We start from the raw sequence: 15,208 nt of genomic DNA, 5'->3' as shown, positions 1-15,208 counted from the left end.
AAGTTCCCAGGTTATTTTCCAGGATGCATTTCCAGAAGGTTGATTAACAGCGATAAGACCCGCCTCCTGGCTCTGATTGGCTGTTTCAGGTCCAATCCTAGGATCTTAATTTCCAGCAAAAGATGAAAAGCAGATTCTGTTCTCCTGGATTTAGTTTCTGGATCTGAAACTAGTTTTAATTCAATAAATCACAAACATTTCGCTTTTAACTCTTTAAGTGCCTTGAAAGCAGTCGGTAGATTTGAGGAACGGTGCTTTAAGTAGGACGTTTTGTGAAACTGAAAGCAGGAGGTGCTGACTGATAGGTATTTTCCTAGAACCTACATAAAAGAACCACAGACAACGTATATGAATTTTATGACAAACTTTGCAAAGGAGAACAAACTCTATCAATTGCTCCTCCGAGCTGTTCATAGAGCGTTCTGAAAATCTTTGGGTAAAGCTTGTCTTTTATTTTCAAACTTCAAAGAGGGAGGATAGGCAAGATAGACAGCAGAGAAAAAACAGCAAAGGTCGTAAAACAATTTACCTAAACAACTAGCAACCCAGTTCCAGATGCGATATCTGATTTACGGCCTGAGCCCGGTTCAAATCTTGGTCAAACTGTTTCACCTGAAGATGAACAGGCAGCTGTGACCCCCCAGGTCAGTTAATACACACACTAAAGAAGAGAACATTTTAATCTGCTCTAACATTAGACTGAATATGAACTAAAGTAACAACAAAATGATAATACCAAAAAATCTCTAACATTCCCCCCTTTTTATCATTTTACCACGTGTGTAAACCCTATTCAAAAGCCAAGCATAGAAAAGAAAAGAAATAAAATAGAACCAATAAATGCAAGAATTTTTTTTTTTTTTTTTTTTCCCTAGTCTAAACATAAAAATGACACAATGACTAAATTAATATAATGAATAAATGAAATGGACAAAAACAAAAGAAAGAAACAGCAAAAAATCAAATGCAGTTTTCTCATCTCTAACACCACTTGTTTTCACATTTTCGGTGTAGGAATCATTCAGCAAATGAATTAATCTGTTTATTGATTACAGAACATCATCATTGTTCAGAAAATCGTCAGAACCTCGAAACAAGTCATCTTCATTTGTCTCATAGGATGCCTTTGCTAGCTGATAACTGACAACAGTTGTGTTAATTGTTTTAAACAACATACTTCGTAGGCAAGGAATAATGCAACCCGTAAAAAGACAGAACAGAACCAAAACAATCAGAATAGGTGTCACGAGCTTTAACAATAAAGTCCACCATGGACCAGACGTGAGCCATGAAACAAAACAAAAAGGATGAGCCGCGTGTTCCACTCTCCACATATTTTTAAGATCCTCCAGCTCATATAGAGCATCAGAAATAGTTCCTCCAGTGCCTGTTTCATCCGGCACAAAAGTGCAGCACGTTGGGCCAATAATTTTGCAGACCCCTCCCTGAGGGGCAGTGAGGAAATCCAGAACAACACGATTTTGCATGACCATGTTTCTCAGTTCAGTCAGCTCCTTCGCGGTGCCATTGGCCAGCTGGTATGTGATGTTGATTAGTCGCAGTAATCCGTACCTGTTTATCTCTACGTGGTCCCGAATCTCACCTACTCCAACCCACGGAAACAAACCTTGCATGAATTTTTCTCCGCCGTTCCAAATCCTGAATTCCCATGGAACTCCAGTGTGTGTAGTTAGGCCTCCCCATTTTTTGACCTCTGACATAACTGTTCGTTTGGAGCGGGTACGTGGATCATCTTGTGCTTTCCTGATGAACGCAATCGGGTTGATTAACGGAACCACAGCACACAGTCCTCCCCAAATTTTTGGTAAAAACATGTATGCTTCATTTCCACATATGAAGTACCAATCTGCCAACATACGTGAACCATAGTCTCCTGGCACTATGGCACTGCACAGCGTTGTCTCCTGTTTCCTCTTTGTCTTATGCGTGATGTTGAAACTCCTCTCCTGAAGCAAGTTGTCACAGTCTGGGTTGTCCTTCCAGACTTTGCAGTGTGGAGTCATCCTTTGACCCCTGCAGGCTGTGCAGTCGATGAAATCCTGTGTCGGTTCGCAGTAGGTGTAAACTCTGTTACACAAGTTCCAGGGCAACGTCCCTAGAATAACATGTCCATTATTGTAGACACAGTTCCCCAGAGATCCTGGTTTAGCTCCTGCTAATGAAATGATCTCTGGTATCTTCCATACAGTTTGTTGAGATGATGCAAAAGGAAGTACATCGTCTGCGAGTGAACAATTTAAAAATCCAAACAGACCTTGCACAGCCTCTCCCATTCGGAGGTCAGCTGAATAGTCCTTCTCGCGCGCTCTGTCTCCCCGTAGGGGTGGGACGCGCCGTGGTCTGGTGCTTAGAACATAGAGACACATCTGTTTGTTGTCAGTAATGTCACCTGGTCGGAGGCCTGAGTTGTGAATAGAAACCGGCAGCTGCGCACACACGTAGCAGTTCACAGCATGTCCCTCGTACGCGGTTCTATTCATTAGTTTCCACCACAGGTTGGTGCTGTAGTCGTGTTTGTGGAACTCAGGCTCACGTCCTTCTCCAAACATCAAACATGCTGCAGTCACAGCGCCGTAGAAAATCCATCTGGCATATGGAGTCCCCATTGTTGCTCGGCACACAGAGATGTCAGAACCCCCAAACTAAAAGAGTGAGAATCTTAAGCGTTTCTTCACCGGGTTTGAGACGAACCACACTAAAAGTAGCACCCCTTTGCAGCCCGGAGGCAATAAAGCCCACCTTCCTCTCTACTCCGGATTAGGGGTCCAACACTCTCTGCAGCTTACAGTGACTGAGATGAATCCAGCTGGGTCTTTCAGCGATTTTTACAGCTGTTGGTGTGGTCATCAACACCTGGAATGGTCCTTCCCACCGTGGACTTGCCCAGTTCTTCCGTTTGATGACCTTTATGTAGACCCAGTCACCTGGCTTAATGGGAGGTGCCTCCTGTGGAGGAGAAGAGTCAGAAGGCAGTAAATTCGCACTGGACACTTTCTTCAGTTTAAGAGTCCTGATCATATAATCTGCTAATGTTTGTTCTTCATCAGCTTTCTGTAAGTCAGGAGCAAACAGAGGCAGTCTGTAAGCTCTCCCATGAATTATTTCAAAAGGTGTTAGACCATCTGCTGTTGAGGTGATTCTCATATAGAGCTTCACCAAGTCTAAACATTCTGGCCAGGGTCGGCCAGTGTCTGCCATGCACTTTCTTAATCTGCTTTTCACCGTGCCATTTGTTCTTTCCACAAGCCCTGCACTCTGTGGGTGATAGGCACAGTGGTTTTTCAATGTCATTCCCAAGTGAGATGCCATGTTTTGTATCACTTGGTTTACAAAATGTGGTCCATTGTCACTGTAAACAGTCTGTGGGATGCCATGCGTTGGGATAATAGTTTTGCAAATAGCCTTCGCTACTGTCAAAGCATCTGCATACTTTGATGGTACTATTTCAACCCATTTAGAAAAAGCATCTATCATCACCAGACAGTATTTGTATGGCCCACTTTGTGAAAGCTCAATAAAATCCATATACATAGTTTGAAATGGATAAGATGGTTTCGGGAACCTGCCTCGTTTTGGCCTTATGTTTCCCTGTGGGTTATGTTTCACACAGACTGGACATGCAGTACAAAAATTTTTTAGGTAGGAATTTAAACCATACGTTGTGAAATGTTGCTGTATTATGGCTTCCATCCCCCCTGTTGACACATGGCAGCGCCCATGCGTCACAATTGCTGCAGCTTTAAATAAAGATTTAGGTAGAACTGGTTTGTCCTTTACTTCAAAATGCTCTCATCATTAGTTTTCGCTCCCATAGTTGTCCACATCCATTTTTCGGCCTGTGGTACATTGTCCTGCATGTCTTTCAGCACTTTTTGTCTATCAGTTGTTGTTCTCCTTCAGTCTGTGCTGAGAAAGTTCCTTTCCCATGCTTCCCTGCTGCAGCTTCTTTAGCTATTTTGTCAGCTAGTCTGTTCCCATTTGAAACTTCATCCGTCCTTGTTGTATGAGCCGTGCATTTACATACAGCTAGTTTAGCTGGGAGTTGTATTGCTTGCAAAAGATTTTTAAGTAAAGATGCATGTGTCACTGGTTTCCCAGTTGATGTTGTCATTCCTCTACGCTCCCATTGTTTTGCAAAATAAAACAAAGTAGAGAAAACATACTGGCTATCTGTGTACACCGTCAAATGCATGTCCTCTGCCAGTTCACATGCCCTCGTTAAAGCAATCAATTCTGCTGCCTGTGCAGAATGAGTGCTGGAAATTTTTTCTGCTTCTATTATTTCATTTGGCAAAGCAACAACCGAATAACCTGTCTGATTTTACCCGTAGGCTCCTTTGAACATGACCCATCAACAAACCAGACCTCTCCCAATGCTAATGGGGTGTCCTGTAGGTCTGGCCTTGGAAGCTGCAAGTGCTCTGTAGCTTCTATGCAGCTGTGTGGCGTTCCATCATCTGGTAATGGAAGCAAAGTAGCTGGATTTAGAATCGTACACCGCTTTATTACAATGTGTGGTTGTGACAAAAGCGTTGCTGTATACGAAAGGTGTCGCGCTGGTGAGAGCAAATTCATTTTGCTCTGCAAAAGTAGAACATCTACCGCGTGTGGAACTAACAGCTCCATCTTGTGAAACAAGACTATGTCAGCCGACATGTGTACAGCTAATGTTGCTGCACAGACTGCTTGGACGCAGTCTGGTAGAGACTGTGCTACTGGATCTAATTTCTTTGAGTAGAAAGCCAACGGCTTTAGCTTATCACCATGGTTTTGTAGTAACACAGACGTCATAAATCCATTCCTGCAATCTACAGTTTGAATAAAAGTTTTTTCATAGTTAGGAAGAATCAAAGTTGTTGCCTGCATTAGTGCTTGTTTTAGTTCAGTGAATCTTTTTTCAGCTTCTGGATTCCAAGCTATTTATCAGTCATGGCCATTGGGGTGCCATGAATCAAATCCTGTAAAGCCTGAGTTTTCTCAGCATAGTGTGGAATCCAGGCTCTACAGTAATTGCAAAGTCCAAGAAATGACATCATTTGTTTTTTAGTTTCTGGTTTAGGTGCTTCAGAAACAGTCTCCTTTCTCGCTTTCTGTATCTGCTTTCCCTCAGCAGACAGTGTGTGTCCCAAATAATTTACTTCTTCTCTCACCCACTGCAGCTTATCTTTGTTTACTTTGTTCCCTGTCTGACAGAGATGGTGCAGCAGAGCAAGTGAGTCTGTTCTGCAAGCTTCCTCGCTCTCTGATGCTATTAATAGATCATCAACATACACCAAAAGTTGACTTTTGTCTGACATTTGGAAATCAGATAAGCAGGTCATAATTGCCTCACAAAATATGCTTGGACTGTCTGCAAAGCCTTGGGGTAATCTGGTATATGTGTACCCCTGACCTCTGTAGGTAAAAGCAAACCAGAACTGTGAATCTGGGTGAATGGGTACAGAGAAGAATGCGTTGCTGAGGTCAATTACTGTGAAGAATTTATTGCTTGGTTTAAGCGAGTTTAGCAGTGTGTGTGGATCTGGCACATTAGGTGCTCTTGTTTGTACTGCTTCATTTACTGAACGTAAATCCTGAATCATACGCCAGTCTTTTTTATTTGCTTTTTGAACAGGAAAAATAGGTGTGTTACAAGGAGAATCTGAACACTTTTTTATGATTCCTCCTTTTAACAAACCTTCAATTACTGGTTTAATCCCGTTTAGTGCTTCTGGTTTTATAGGGTATTGTTTTACTCTAGGCCTCCAGCTAGATTTTGCTTTAATTTGCACCGGGGGAATTGAACCAAGCAACCCGACATCAGAGGGACCTTTTGTCCACAAGTTTTCTGGAAGTTCAGCTAGTTCAGCTACATCCTTTCCTGTCAAAAATATGTTTGTGTGTCACTCAAACGCGTGGACTTGAGCTGTGCCTGTGACTACTTCACATAGTGATTGTTTCCAGACGTCACAGCTGGGGCTGTAGCTCCAACCGTCTTCACCTTCTTTGAAATCAGCGGCTTCACCAGCCATTTTAGTTCTATTACCCACATCTACCCATGTGATATTATGTGGCTTGAATAATGAAATGTGTGGATTAGCCGGTAACTTATACAGCTCTATTTGGCTAGTCGGAAGGAGCACAGTCACAGCTGCATAAAACCGTCGGTCTGTGAACATTTCGGTCACAGCCAGTGTCACAGGATTTGTTTCTAAAAACTTTTTAACATAATCATCCTGTGGATCATTTAGGATGTTCATTGTTACATGCAACTGATTGTAGTTCATTTCCGTTTCAGGTGAGTCCAACTGTTCACGAGCTTCTCTAAGAAGCTTTCCTGGGACATGAGGATTGTCAGCTGGCTTTAAATCATATGAACAGTAGATTTGTTCATTTTTTTGAACTGTGTACATATCAGAATGTTTTAATCTGACAGCTCTCATCCCATCTTGTACAGGGACTACTGCTATTCCTAATTTTGTCATTAGGTCTCTACCTAACAGATTTATTGGACATTTAGGTGACATCACAACAGAAGCTTTTACATTAATTCCTGTCTCAGGGTCTTTAAAAATGTACTTTTTGACATTTTTTCTCTATGCGTTTGTCCATCGGCAGATTTTACCCAAATAGACTCGTTTGTGGGGTTTACACCTTTTATTTTAGTTTTAAGAACCGTTTTGCATGCACCGGTGTCACATAGAAATTCAACTTCTTCCCCACAAACATTCAGTGTGATGTAAGGTTTTCTTTTAATGCATTTAACATATCCCAAGCTGCACATATGTCCACCATTACACCAATTTGATCTGGTGGTGTGTTTTGTTTGGGTGTGGCAGAATCTAGTCATACTGAGGAGTTAGGCTTTTGTTTTTTCTCCCATCTGCTACTTCTATAGTCCTTTACGTTCTTTGCTTTGCAATCTTTTGCCCAATGGTTTGACTTGCCACAACGCCAGCAGACATCTTCGTCTTGTGTGGTGTGATTTATGGGTCGCTGCTCAGGGTGACCTCTCCTGCGTGTGTTTCTCCCTCGGCCTCTCGAGGGGCCACGGAAAAAGGCAGAGGTTTCTATTTCTCCAAAATCCTCCAGATGAAAAACATCTGACCCTGTTTTTGGTTTTTTACTACTTTTTCTGCATGACGTGCCCATGTCATCAGTTGTGGGACTGAGGCAGCATCATATTCGACCAGGTGTTTTCTAATCCAGCCCTCAATTTCAGGGCGGAAACTTGACATTAAAGCGTTTTTCAGTTGTTGTTGATATACGCTGTCGGGCCCTTCATCATAGGTAATCCCACTGTGAACTTTGAACTCTTTTTCAAACCGCAGACGAAAGTCGTCTACGTCCTCTCCAGTTTTTGTCTTATCCCCGCTAAGTGATTGTAGTTTGCCTTTTTACGGAAAACTGTTCTAACTCTTTCACATACTGGATCCCATTGTGCTTTGTATTCGTTACTCAGCTCTGGGTTTTCTCCATCAGGGTATAGTATTGGGCCTATTCTATTTTTCCCGTATAGTTTCCCCTTACTTTTGCCCAGTCTTTTCCTAGCGAGGTCATGGCTGCTGCCCCCGCTTCAACTCCGTTCAGTCTATAAGAATGAATTAATCCAGTCATGTCCTCTATCCATTTATTGGGATCCTCTGCTGCAGGTGTTATTCCTTCCACAGCTTTCCGGACTTCCTCTAAATTCCAGGGTCTAAAACATATGTATGTGGTGAATCATCCGCACCAGCATTAGGGTTTGGTACCTGTATCATGGGGTACTCTTCAACATGTCCCCCGTGGAAATCAGGACTATATTGGATCTTCTTTTTAGGATTTAACCTTAAATTGTAATGTGGCTGTTCAATTGGCATATGTTCTGTTTGACTTCTGTCTCCCGCATACGGGGGTGGATCTAAACCTTCCAGTGAGGGATACAGACTACTTTGGGGCTCCTTACTGCCAGTAGCGGGCGCGTCCGGAAGACTGTCTGCCGGGGCTGTTGCTACTGGGACAGAGGCAGACGAACTTGCTTCAGCGGTTGGGGGAGGAGCAGTCGGCCGTACCTGCTCTCCCTGCCCCGCTGGAGCATTCCGTCTGGATAGCACCATTTCATTGTCTTCTGGTCTTACAAATAAGTTATTTGATTCTACAAGCTTTTTGTCTTTAATCTTTTTAATTTGTTCTTTCCGGTCTGTGGCTGCTTTTAACCATATTTTAGCACATCTCAACTCATCCTCCTTTTTAATCTTTTTTATCCCCGTTTTTCTTGCTACACTATTCTCCAAAATTCTCACAATTGCTTGCCATTTATCGATTTTTAGCTTTCCGTCTATTTTATATTTCTTTCTCCATTTTTCCATGTGTACAGTGCTACCAGGAAACCTGGACAGCATGTACTTTTCATCTCCATCGGGGCCCTCAATAAGTGAGGAATTACAAGAATGTTTATTTCCCATATTTAAAACACTTGCAATTTCAGCTTGAAATATTATTTATTTGAATTTATTTAAATTTGGTCCAGGTTCGTTGACTCCTAGGGAGTCCTATGAACTGGAGATCTTTTCAGTGGGCCAGCAATTAAAATACCTTGTTGTGGTATTCCCCGCTTCGACTCTTTCGAGTGGGAGAATCTTGCCTGTTGCATCCACAAGAGGTTTGCTGCTTAATTCCACTGTTTTATATGAGGTAAATACAAAGCGGTATTTAAACCTCCAACCACTCTCACACTACTCTTTCACGCACACACACACACACATCAAAGTAGCAGCAAACCAGCAATACCAGCACAGTAATGGCAACATTATCTGTTTTGCCTTGTCAGATAACTCAGCACCAGTGATATTTTACCCATCAAAAAATCAAAACCACACAGCAATGACAAGCTTCCTATCCGCCTGAGGACTTGCCCTTATGGGGTCTCCTCGAACAGAGTTTTAGCAGAGCGACATCATACAAGGATTCTCAAACCACTGAGTTTTAGCAGAGCGACATCATACAAGGATTCTCAAACCACTGAGTTTTAGCAGAGCGACATCATACAAGGATTCTCAAACCACTGAAATAGCCATTTTAAAATTCACCTACGTTTCTGTAGTTTTCGGGTTGTCCAGTCGGATCTCGTCACTCCGCCGTTGGCAGACAAAGTCGGACCTACGTCGCTGGCCCAGCGAAGAATTCTACTTCCTGGGTCTTTCTTTCCAGGTCCAGTTGACTCTGGCCGTGCACGGATTCAGCGCGTCTTCCTCTGCCTGACAGCGGTCGGTATGAGAGATCCCGGGTTTCGGCACCAAAATGATAGGTATTTTCCTAGAACCTACATAAAAGAACCACAGACAACGTATATGAATTTTATGACAAACTTTGCAAAGGAGAACAAACTCTATCAATTGCTCCTCCGAGCTGTTCATAGAGCGTTCTGAAAATCTTTGGGTAAAGCTTGTCTTTTATTTTCAAACTTCAAAGAGGGAGGATAGGCAAGATAGACAGCAGAGAAAAAACAGCAAAGGTCGTAAAACATTTTACCTAAACACAGCAAAGGTCGTAAAACAATTTACCTAAACAACTAGCAACCCAGTTCCAGATGCGATATCTGATTTACGGCCTGAGCCCGGTTCAAATCTTGGTCAAACTGTTTCACCTGAAGATGAACAGGCAGCTGTGACCCCCAGGTCAGTTAATACACACACTAAAGAAGAGAACATTTTAATCTGCTCTAACATTAGACTGAATATGAACTAAAGTAACAACAAAATGATAATACCAAAAAATCTCTAACACTGACCCTGGCTGGGGTTTGAACTTTGACCCTAACTGACGCTCTCCCCCCTCAGCATGTGGAGGGGGGCGGCCCGGCGCACGACGCCGGCCTGAGGGAGGGCGACCTGATCACCCACGTGAACGGAGAGCCGGTCCACGGCCTGGTCCACACCGAGGTGGTGGAGCTCATCCTGAAGGTAAGGACAGCTGCAGCCAATCAGAGGCCTCCGTCTGCCCGCCTGCTGGAAGCAGCCAATCAGAGGCCTCGTTGATTCTGCTGTGTTTTCTCAGAGTGGACCCAAGGTGTCTATTTCTGCCACGCCGTTTGAAAACACGTCCATCAAAGTCGGCCCGGCGCGCAAGACCAACCACAAGTCCAAGATGGCGAGACGCAACAAGAAGACGAAGAGCAAGGAGGGACAGGACAGGTGGGGTCAATCTGGGGTCACAGCAGCTTTAGAAGCTTCCACCATGAGGATGAGATGAAGGTTTCTGAGCTCATGATGAAACTGATAGGGATCAATAATGAGCAGCAATATTTGGAGTTATTTAACCGAAGAGAGAAACATAAATCAGAGTTCAGGCTTCAAGTCGAGTTTTAGCTTTTCATCCATAAATGTGACGATTTCAGACTAAATAATTATCCAGTTAAAATGTTTAACTTGTTCAGAACAGATTTATCTAGACAGGATGATGCTGAGCTGAACATGTAGCGTCACCAATCAGAGCTGAATAATCTGTGATGTCATCAGAATAATCCCTGAAACGCAGCAGATTATTTAGTCTGACCTCAGTGGGCCGGTTCTGTCCGGTTCCGGCTGGTTCTGGCCTCAGTGGGCCGGTTCTGTCCGGTTCCGGCTGGTTCTGACCGCAGTGTGACGCTGTCTGCCTGCAGTAAGAAGCGGACGTCTCTGTTCAGGAAGATCACCAAGCAGGCGTCGCTGCTGCACACCAGCCGCAGCCTGTCGTCGCTGAACCGCTCGCTGTCGTCCGGCGAGAGCGGCGCCGGCTCGCCCACCCACAACCTGTCGCCGCGCAGCCCCACGCAGGGCCACCGGTCCGCTCCGGACTCCGCCCACTCAGGTGAGTCGCCCGCACAGAGACCGGGTCCGGTGGAAGGTCCTCCTCTAACCGGGCCGCTTCTCGTCCCAGTGGGAGGGAACTCGTCCCAGAGCAGCTCGCCCGGCTCCAGCGTTCCCAACTCGCCGGCCGGCTCCGGCCACATCCGGCCCAGCTCGCTGCACGGCCTGGCCCCCAAGCTGCAGCGCCAGTACCGCTCCCCCCGCCGCAAGTCTGCCGGCAACATCCCGCTGTCGCCGCTGGCGCGCACGCCGTCCCCGACGCCGCAGGGCAGCTCGCCGCAGCGCTCGCCGTCTCCGCTGCCGGGCCACGCCGCCGGGCCGGCCTTCCCCGTCAAGCTGCACTCCTCCCCGCCGCTGGGCCGCCAGATGTCCCGGCCCAAGAGCGCCGAGCCGCCGCGCTCGCCGCTGCTCAAGAGGGTGCAGTCGGCCGAGAAGCTCGCCGCCTCGCTGTCCGGCTCGCCGTCGTCGCCCGGCGCGGTCGGGGCGGCGCGGAAACACAGCCTGGACGTCTCACACTCTGAGTTCAAGAAGGAGATTCTGCAAAGGGAGCCGAGTCTGCAGAGCCTCCAGGTAAAAGGTCATCACCGGGGTCGGCGGGGTCACCATCAGAACGTCTCACGGTTATTTATTACAGAAACACATTAAAACAAATCGGGCCTAAAATAACGTAAAACTGTGCAGAAACACCCAGAGATCCAACATTAACATCCAACCAGTGTTGTAGTTTAGCCTCCATCCAGCAGAGGGCGCCACTGGTTCAGCCGGTTTGTAAAGGAATAAAGCTGGCGGCACCATGTAGGAAACGGTCCAAACAAAGTCTGATGGGAACTGTGTATAGGAACCAGTTTACAGTTGGAACAGAATCAGTTTCTTAGATATCGATTTAGCGATCGCTTCACACAGATCAATATCTGCACATTCAGTAAATGATCAGATATTTATTGGTGAATTCTGCAGCAGCTCATCGTTTTAACTTTCTGGCCAGCAGGAGTCGGGCAGCGAACCGATGCTGGCGCCCGCCGGGCGCGGCGTCGAGCACGGCAGCCTCCACAAACACGCCGCCGCCTCCAGGAAGCTGGGCCGCCAGGAGGGCGAGGGCGCCGTCGGCATGGCGACCGGGTCACTGGGCCTGACCTCCGGGAAGAGCAAGCTGAAGGACAAGCTGTCGGCCATCCGGCAGGACCGCGCCGAGCGGCGGGAGTCGCTGCAGAAGCAGGACGCCATCCACGAGGTCGACTCCTCTGAGGACGAGACAGATGACGGCTCCGAGGACAGCCAAGATGGCCGCCGCGCCGCCGTCTTCACGCCGCTGCCGCTGCTGAGGCCCACCTCTGTCCGGACGGGCCCGGCCGGCACGCTGCCCTCCCTCTGCCACCTGGGCCACGTGCCGCCGGTCGCCAAGGCGACGGCAGACCGGCCCGCTCAGAGCGCCGCCGCGGGAAAAGCGGACGGGAACGCTCCGGAACCGAGCGGACTCGCTGGGCCCGGCCCGGTTCCCTCCAGCTTCTCCACCCCCGGCAGCGCCTTCATGTCCGTCAGCAAGCCGCCCCCCCAGGCCGACGCCCAGGGCCCGAAGCCCGCGGCGCCCCCTGCTGGCGTTCCCAAAGAGCAGAAAGAGGCCGACAACCGCCGGCTCTGCGCCGCCGCCGCGACCTCTGTGACCTCTGCAGCCGAGTCCGGAATGGACCGGGTCGTGTCTCAGATCGCCACCGTAGCTAAGAGCGTCCTGGGTCCGGTCAGAACCACGCCACCCAGCATGGACGCCTCCAGAACCTCGACCCAGTCCAACCGGGCCGGACCGGAACCGGCTCAGGCCTCAGCCGACCCGCCTGCCGACCCGGCCTCCGGCAGGAAGACGTAGCAGCAGAACCGGCGCTGCAGAACTGTTCTGACCCGGTAGATCCATCCGGCCCGGTTCTGACTGCTTTCTGTTACTTCAGTGTTCTGATTCCCGCTTCAGCCAAAACGACCCGGATTCGGGGCTGCGGACCTAACGACGGCCCGGTTCTGGAGGCGGTTCTGTGACCCATTAATGAGCGTCCAGAACCATCCGGACCCGACCTGGGAACCGTTTCACTGCGGCCCAACCGGAACAGAACCGCGACCCGATCCGCTCCGTCATTTAAAGGCTCTGTTCCAAACAGAACCGACCCGAAGTTACGATAAAATACTTGGACCGGCGCCGCCTGCCGGCCGGACGCCAACCCGCCGGATCAGACAGGCTAACCTGAGAAACGTTGTGCGGCCCCCTGCTGGTCAGTCTGAGCTACTGCAGCCATTTCCTCAGACTCCCAGTAAATAAAATGGTTTTTACGTCCCAATAATATTAATAAAGTTTAAAATGTTGAATTTAAACACGCAGCACCTCCTACGGCCACCAGGGGGCAGCTCTGGTAAATAAGCGATAAAATGACTTCCTGGTTCTGGTCCAGGTGTTCGTTTGGACCCAAGTCTTCAGACCCGATCGCCAGGAAGCTGCTAGCATGCTACGCTAACCGAGGTCATCGCTGATCGTTTGTTCAAACTCAGAAACGCTTGAAGCAACAAACCCAGCAGGATGAGGAGGCGGATCCGACTCGCCGCGGCCGGCGCCACCTGCTGGGGGAATCCACTGGTACCCTGGTTCTGATGTGGTCCAGTCAATCGCCCCGTTCTGGACTCTGTCAGAACCCAGAGCGCCCCCTGCAGGCCGGACCTCTGCACCGCCGTGCGTTTGGTCTCCAGCCCCGACCTTTGGACCAACGCGCTGTGTTGCTGCCTGTGACGTCACTTCCTGTGTGTGTGTGTGTGTGTGTGTGTGTGTGTGTGTGTGTGTGTGTGTATTTAAGCAGTTTTTACCCTGTGTGTGTTTTAGGGTCAACGTGTCGAGTTCTGTTTGGACCGGCGCCGGTTCCGAGTCGCTCTGCTTTTCCTCGCGTTCCAACCCGGCAGTCCGATGTTTACATGTCCTTCATCTCTTCCAGCGGGTTCTGTGCGGCCCGTTTGGCTCCACGGCGCCCCCCGTGGGCCGGTTCTGCTCCTGACCCGGTTGTTGGGCGGAGCCGGTTCTGGCAGGCTGCAGGAAACGGGACGCCACTGGACCCGTTTTTATTTTCTTTGTCACGTTTGCCTCTGTGTGGAAGTTTCTGCCCAGAGACGGAACCGAACCAGAGGTCCGGTTCCAGAGTCCAGACTGCTGAACGGTGCCGTCTGACCCAATCAGCTGCAGAGAATCTCGCCTTCACCTCCAGAACTTTGGTTCTGATCAGATATCAGAATCAAAACCGGACCGGACCTTCCTGTCCGGATCAGGTTTATCACAGAGGAAAGCAGGAAATGGAACCAGTTTGAGTGTTTTCACCTTGCAGCCGGTTCTGGTTCTGGTCCCAGTTCTGGGTCTGGTTCTGATTCTGGTTCTGATTCTGGTCCCAGTTCTGGTTCTGATTCTGGTCCCAGTTCCGGTTCTGGTTCTGATTCTGGTCCCAGTTCTGGGTCTGGTTCTGATTCTGGTTCCGGGTCTGGTTCTGATTCCGGTCCCAGTTCTGGGTCTGGTTCTGATTCTGGTCCCAGTTCTGGGTCTGGTTCTGATTCTGGTCCCAGTTCTGGGTCTGGTTCCGGTTCTGATTCTGGTCCCAGTTCTGGGTCTGGTTCTGATTCTGGTTCCGGGTCTGGTTCTGATTCCGGTCCCAGTTCTGGGTCTGGTTCTGATTCTGGTCCCAGTTCTGGGTCTGGTTCTGATTCTGGTTCTGATTCTGGTCCCAGTTCCGGTTCTGATTCTGGTCCCAGTTCTGGGTCTGGTTCCGGTTCTGATTCTGGTTCCGGTTCTGATTCTGGTCCCAGTTCTGGGTCTGATTCTGGTCCTAGTTCTGGTTCTGGTTCTGATTCTGGTTCCGGGTCTGGTTCTGATTCTGGTCCCAGTTCTGGGTCTGGTTCTGATTCTGGTCCTAGTTCTGGGTCTGATTCTGGTCCTAGTTCTGGTTCTGGTTCTGATTCTGGTTCCGGGTCTGGGTCTGGTTCTGGTCCCAGTTCTGGGTCTGGTTCTGGTTCTGGTCCCAGAGCGTGGAGGAGCCGATGATCCGATCCGCTGAGGTTCTGGGAATGAGAAGAACCCGTCTCCAGAACCTTAACCGGGTCTGGTACCAAGGCGGTTCTGACCCGTAGAGGAGTGAAACCGGTGCAATACGTTTTATTTTCTAACGTGGTGAAAAGCTTGTCGTTGTCCGCCGAACCTCGCAGTAATAAAGTTTTTTATCAACATGGCGGCTGCTCCTTTTTTTCCTTTTTTTTAAATAAGTCTTTATTAGTAATCTTTAAAATTTACAACAACGAAAGAATGGAACAAACTGATAACAGCAAAAATATATACAATAAAATAGCATGGTGATAAACATTAAAATTAAAAG

At 48.0% G+C, this 15,208-nt stretch overlaps 2 protein-coding genes across 20 annotated transcripts in view; one reads left to right on the top strand and one right to left on the bottom strand.

Annotated features, from left to right (window-relative positions):
• Window positions 1-15,062, top strand: part of mast2 (microtubule associated serine/threonine kinase 2) — a 91,270-nt gene extending 76,208 nt beyond the window's left edge. For 17 of the 19 annotated variants that reach the window (XM_081605876.1, XM_081605880.1, XM_081605878.1 and 14 more), the window contains 5 exons: window positions 9,819-9,941; window positions 10,036-10,172; window positions 10,640-10,827; window positions 10,897-11,396; window positions 11,812-15,062. In XM_081605876.1, the coding sequence (XP_081462002.1) occupies window positions 9,819-9,941; window positions 10,036-10,172; window positions 10,640-10,827; window positions 10,897-11,396; window positions 11,812-12,687 (1,824 nt within the window). In that variant the 3' untranslated portion in view covers window positions 12,688-15,062. The remainder of the gene's footprint in view (window positions 1-9,818; window positions 9,942-10,035; window positions 10,173-10,639; window positions 10,828-10,896; window positions 11,397-11,811) is intronic. The other 2 variants (XM_081605882.1, XM_081605874.1) reach the window with 1 other exon arrangement.
• On the bottom strand, window positions 314-9,786 carry LOC145551326 (uncharacterized). The gene is made up of 3 exons (XM_081605813.1): window positions 9,073-9,786; window positions 1,333-2,967; window positions 314-320 (listed from the first exon to the last, which is right to left on the bottom strand). The coding sequence occupies exons 2-3, from the start codon at window positions 2,625-2,627 to the stop codon at window positions 314-316; spliced, it is 1,302 nt and encodes a 433-aa protein (XP_081461939.1). The 5' UTR covers window positions 2,628-2,967; window positions 9,073-9,786.
• Window positions 15,063-15,208: the final 146 nt, after the last annotated feature.

The sequence above is a fragment of the Poecilia reticulata genome, chromosome 4 (genome assembly GCF_904066995.2).
Source record: "Poecilia reticulata chromosome 4, P_reticulata-male-v2, whole genome shotgun sequence".
NCBI classification, from domain to species: domain Eukaryota; kingdom Metazoa; phylum Chordata; class Actinopteri; order Cyprinodontiformes; family Poeciliidae; genus Poecilia; species Poecilia reticulata.
Note: the sequence above shows the minus strand (reverse complement) of the source record. Positions and strands in the feature narration are given on the sequence as shown.

Excerpts from the sequence above, each read along its gene's own strand:
- LOC145551326 (XM_081605813.1), bottom strand. The coding sequence starts at position 2,627 with ATGGGGACTCCATATGCCAGATGGATTTTCTACGGCGCTGTGACTGCA.